General features: G+C 57.3%; 1 protein-coding gene across 2 annotated transcripts in view; it reads left to right on the top strand.

The window, feature by feature from the left end:
- Positions 1 to 4,649, top strand: part of MAU2 (MAU2 sister chromatid cohesion factor) — a 38,913-nt gene that overhangs the window by 22,758 nt on the left and 11,506 nt on the right. For both annotated transcript variants that reach the window (XR_825883.1, XM_010847254.1), the window contains 5 exons: positions 783 to 877; positions 2,422 to 2,449; positions 2,811 to 2,966; positions 3,324 to 3,470; positions 3,556 to 3,646. Coding sequence is in view for 1 of the 2 variants with exons in the window: in XM_010847254.1 (XP_010845556.1) it covers positions 783 to 877; positions 2,422 to 2,449; positions 2,811 to 2,966; positions 3,324 to 3,470; positions 3,556 to 3,646 (517 nt within the window). In the remaining variant the exon portion in view is untranslated. The remainder of the gene's footprint in view (positions 1 to 782; positions 878 to 2,421; positions 2,450 to 2,810; positions 2,967 to 3,323; positions 3,471 to 3,555; positions 3,647 to 4,649) is intronic.

Raw genomic sequence — 4,649 nt, 5'->3', positions numbered from 1 at the left:
AGCCCCTAGCCCCTTCTGACCCTGACACAGCCTGCCTGCCAGCCACTTCTCGCCTGCCCTCCGTGATGAAGCCCCATCACCTGCCTGTGCACACAGTGGGGCCTGGGCTGCCAGTGTCACCTGCTCCCTGGGGGAGCCTCTTAATGCCAGGAGGGTTTGGCTCAGAGGCTCCCCTGCTGAGGAGAGCTCGCCTAGCCTGAGCGGCTGCCGTCTCTCCAGGCGCCCTCCCGCCCCACACGTGCGCTGCCATCCTTGAATCCTCCCGTGTGCTTTTGTGCCTTTCGTCAGAGGAGGAAGCAGGCGAGGTAGTGAGTCACTTGCCTCAGGTCACAGAGTAGCTGGGTGCCGTGAGCAGAGACCAAGCTCTCAGCTGAGGCCCCACAGGGGTCCCTGCCTTTCAGTCTGAGTTTGAAACTCCCACAGACACTTACCCCTGAAAGAGGCCCTTCTTGTTTGAGGCTCCTCTGGCTACTCCCCTAGTGACCGGCCCCTGAAGGTGACCTGCGAAGCACACAGACGTATTTGCACAGCCCTCAGGGGTCTGTGCCTGTTAGTGTTACTGCTGGCTCTGTGCACCATTAAGCTGTAGACAAAGCGGAGTTCTGTACCCAAAGCAATTAGTGTTGATGAGGTAATATGCTTAATTTAGCTCAGAACTGATACTGAGGCAATTTTGCTGATGTGGGGAGGTTTTGTGTAACTTGCTTGCAAGGTAGCAGATCAGATATGGTAAGTCTGGTGGTTTGGAAGTGAGGGTCATTGCTCTTTTCTCCTTTTCTCAGCAACTGCACACACTTGAGAAGGACCTCGTGTCGGCCTGCGACCTCCTGGGTGTGGGGGCCGAGTATGCCCGGGTGGTGGGCTCTGAGTACACACGGTAGGCACTGATCCTCGGGCCCTTTCTCCACCCACTTGGGGAAGTTTGGTCGTGGACAGCAAATAGCAATGGCATCTCAGCGTGAGACGATGACCACCCTTATCCATAGTAAGAGACATGCAGATTCAGGCAGCCCAGAGATGCTTCTGCCCCACTGATGCATGAAGTGAGAAGTTGCTGAGTTGGCTGTGAGGGTGAGGGGCAGCTGGCGTTCTCAGCACTGTGAGCACTTGCATGTTTCTAGCATCTCTTGAAATAAAAAGGGCCCATGTGATGTCCTGGGTGATCCCCTTCCTGGTGGGGGTGAGAATGGTGCTTGTATGGTTGGCATACAATGGTGGGCAGCATGGTTGGCAGCCAGTCCCCATTCAGACGCCCAGGAGTGTTTAGGTGTACAACAGGGGAGAGAGGAAGAGGACATTTGTGTAACAGAACGGACATGGGTTCGTATTGTGCGGGAAACGGCTTAAACTACCTGGAGGCTAGTGCGCTGGGGTCGGGGTCGGGGTCAGAGGCCACCAGTGTTTCACGGTGCACCCTCTTGGAGGGCGCCAGTCTCTTTGTACCCGGGAGAGAAGAATCCTCTGTAGTAGGATTCCAGGCTCCTTGGAGCAGCACTCTTACTCTGTTGTGTGTGTGGGGATTGTGAAAAATTCTGTATCACAGACTCTAAGCTGGTCCCGTGGGGTCATTGGGACAGAACAGTTCCTAAGTCTATTCTCCGGAGTTCGGAGACTCATCCCTCAGCCATCCTGCCTGGGATGGACACTGTCACGTGGTCTGGACTGTGCGCCTGGCCCGTCTTGTCCTCCTCATGTTGCAGCCATTACTAGGTTCAGGGCGACACGCAGCGACTTGCAGGGCACGGGGATGGGGGCACACTGCACATCTTCACAAGTGTCCTCAAGACGGGCCTCTGTACCACTGTGGGCAGGTAACTGGGGTGGGCTGCACCAGGGCATGGCGCCTACGGGTCTCCTGACACAGAACTTCTGATCTCAGACGTGAGGCCTAGTGAGGTGATAATATGGCAACACTGACGTGAAGTTCTAGACCCTAGAGTTCAGCAGTCAGGCAGGAGACCCTCGGGTGTCCATGCTGTGAGGTAACAACAAAGAATGGCAGGTGGCCGGGAGTGTCGACGTCTCCCTGTGTGACTGGGACCCCGTGCTCCTCAGTCTCCTCACTGAGCCGTGCCCACTTGGCGGGGTGTCAGCTGCAGCACGTCGGCACTCTGCACAGACTGGTGGGCCCGCAGCCCCACAGCTGCTCCTAAAAGCAGCAGTCTTAGCCATTGGACCACCAGGGAAGTCCTCACTCCGTGCTTTCTTGAGCACCTGTTTCTGCATTCTGAGCTTTTGAACCTCATGAGTCTCTAAACAAGAAAAAAGTTAAAGGAAAATAGAACAAAATAGAGCACGCTTATTGGCCAGGGTCCATTGTCATCCATTTAACTGCCCCAGGGGTTAGGTCCCTGGGAATGTTGAGGTGGCAGTCATCCTAGGGGTTGCCTGGGCCTCCCTGACGCCCCCTTTCTTTTCCAGGGCACTGTTCCTGCTCAGCAAAGGCATGGTAAGTGGAGGCTGGGCAGGATAAGGTGTGGGGGCATGAGTTTGGGTCCCAGGGTCTGCCAAGGCTTCGTCTGCTTGCCATGTCATGGCCCAGCAGTTGCCTAGACCCTCGCACATGGCAGGTAGCCATGAGAGGCAGACCCTGTTCCCTGTCCCCCAGCTGGATTCAGAGACAAAGCTCCAATTCCAGGCTGTGGGATTTGTGCTGGCGGGGGAGCCGGCTCGGTTGGAGCTGCCTGGACTTGGGCTCCAGCCTGGCCTTGTGCCCCCCCTTTGAGGTGCCTGCAGTTACACAGTGCATGGACAGGTGGGTGGCAGCCCTGCGCCCGGACAGCCCCCAGCACCTGCTCCTCTCCCCACAGCTGCTGCTGATGGAGCGCAAGCTGCAGGAAGTCCACCCACTGCTGACCCTCTGTGGGCAGATAGTTGAGAACTGGCAAGGGAACCCCATCCAGAAAGAGTCTCTGCGTGTCTTCTTCCTGGTGCTCCAGGTGACCCACTACCTGGATGCCGGGCAGGTGTGTACTGCCTCCCACGTGACGGCTGCTGGGGAGCAGGCAGGTGCTGGATGGGCCTCTGACTGAGAAATCAGTTCTGCAATTGCCTCCTGTCCCTCCCCACCGGCCACACTTCCTTGGTTCCCCCACCTACACCCACCTTTGCCTGTTGGGCTGAGCACTTCACTCAACGCATAGGAGCAGAGCAGACCGTTACAGGGTGCTGACAGCTGCGGAGACGGCCTGCAGGGCCTTGGGATGGGACAAGGCAGGCAGGACCTGGGTAGCTGCCACTGTGGGTACGTGCCTCTTAAGGGTGTTGGCACCTGGTAGGAGCAGATGGGTGGTCAGGTGTGCAGTGCTGTGTGCCTGCTGCAGGTAAAGAGCGTGAAGCCATGCCTGAAGCAGCTGCAGCAGTGTATCCAGACCATTTCCACACTGCACGATGACGAGATCCTACCCAGCAACCCTGCTGACCTCTTCCACTGGCTGCCCAAGGAGCACATGTGCGTGCTTGTCTACCTGGTGAGTCCCTGCAGGGGCCGGATCCTGGCGGCCCGGGTGAGAGGAGAGGGCTTCAGTGGCCACCACCATCTGACTTTGTCCCCAGGTGACTGTGATGCACTCCATGCAAGCTGGCTACCTAGAGAAGGCGCAGAAGTACACAGACAAGGCCCTCATGCAGCTGGAGAAGCTCAAGAGTAAGTCAGGCCCTGTGGGGCTCTGGGTCGAGTAGCCCCCTGGTGGGCAGCCCGCCCATCACTGCCAGTGCTGGGCCTGGAGGACTTTGAAAGACTGAAGCATGGGTCCCTGCCCCATGGGTCTCGCACCACAGTTGGCAGATAGGGATGATCAGGTTCAGGCAGAGCCGTGCCAGGCCTGGACGGGATCCTTGCTCCCCAGGGAGGTTGGGTGAGTACTTGGAGCATCTCTGTCCTATCACCCTCACTGCACAGCTAGTCACAAGGGTTAGTGGGACTCCACCGGAACCTGCGGGGACAGCAGGGCTCAGCTGAAAGGCGGTGGCTGCTTTTGCTGTCGCTTATCAGTATTGTAATGTGGATTATGCTTAGGGTGAGATCAGAATTGGAACTTGACTGACAGCAGATCCTCTGGGGGTCCTAGGTTCTTCTGGGATTCTTGACTAATCCATCCTGGGTAATCGAGGACCTTTGACTAGTGGGAAACCAGAGCCCCGCATGTCCCTGGCTGGCTTGTGCCCCGTTCACCCTATTCACTCCCTGTGCCCTTGTCAGTGCTGCTGGGGAGGAGCCAGAGAGCCCAATTTCGCAGGGACTACTGTTCTTTGCTTTGAGATGAGTTGGGAAAGTGCCGTCTGGTTCCAGTGTGAGGACAGCCGCTTGGAACAGCCAGAAGCTGTGGTCCCCCCCACTGTTGTCTGAAGCCTGTTGCTTAGTCTCCTGGGCAACCTCAACATTTCTAGAACCCTTGGTGCCCAGCGTGCCCTTGAGCACTCACCTGGGTCAGGGCAGAGGTGCAGGTTGAGGATGGAAAACAGATCCCTTTAGGAATTTCTTGCTTTTAAAATACTCTGGTCACCAAAACCTGGCTATGAACCTGATTCCTCACCTGGACAGGGAGATGGACCCCCTTGCCTGAGGGTGCCGTGAGCACCAAATAAGCTGACAGACTGGGTGCTAGGCCAGCGCCCGGCAGAGCAGGTGGGCTCAGACCCGAGCAGCT

This window comes from Bison bison, unplaced genomic scaffold (assembly GCF_000754665.1).
Source record: "Bison bison bison isolate TAMUID 2011002044 unplaced genomic scaffold, Bison_UMD1.0 scf7180017864248, whole genome shotgun sequence".
Classification (NCBI taxonomy): Eukaryota; Metazoa; Chordata; class Mammalia; order Artiodactyla; family Bovidae; genus Bison; species Bison bison.
This window is presented reverse-complemented; position numbering and strand designations above follow the sequence as displayed.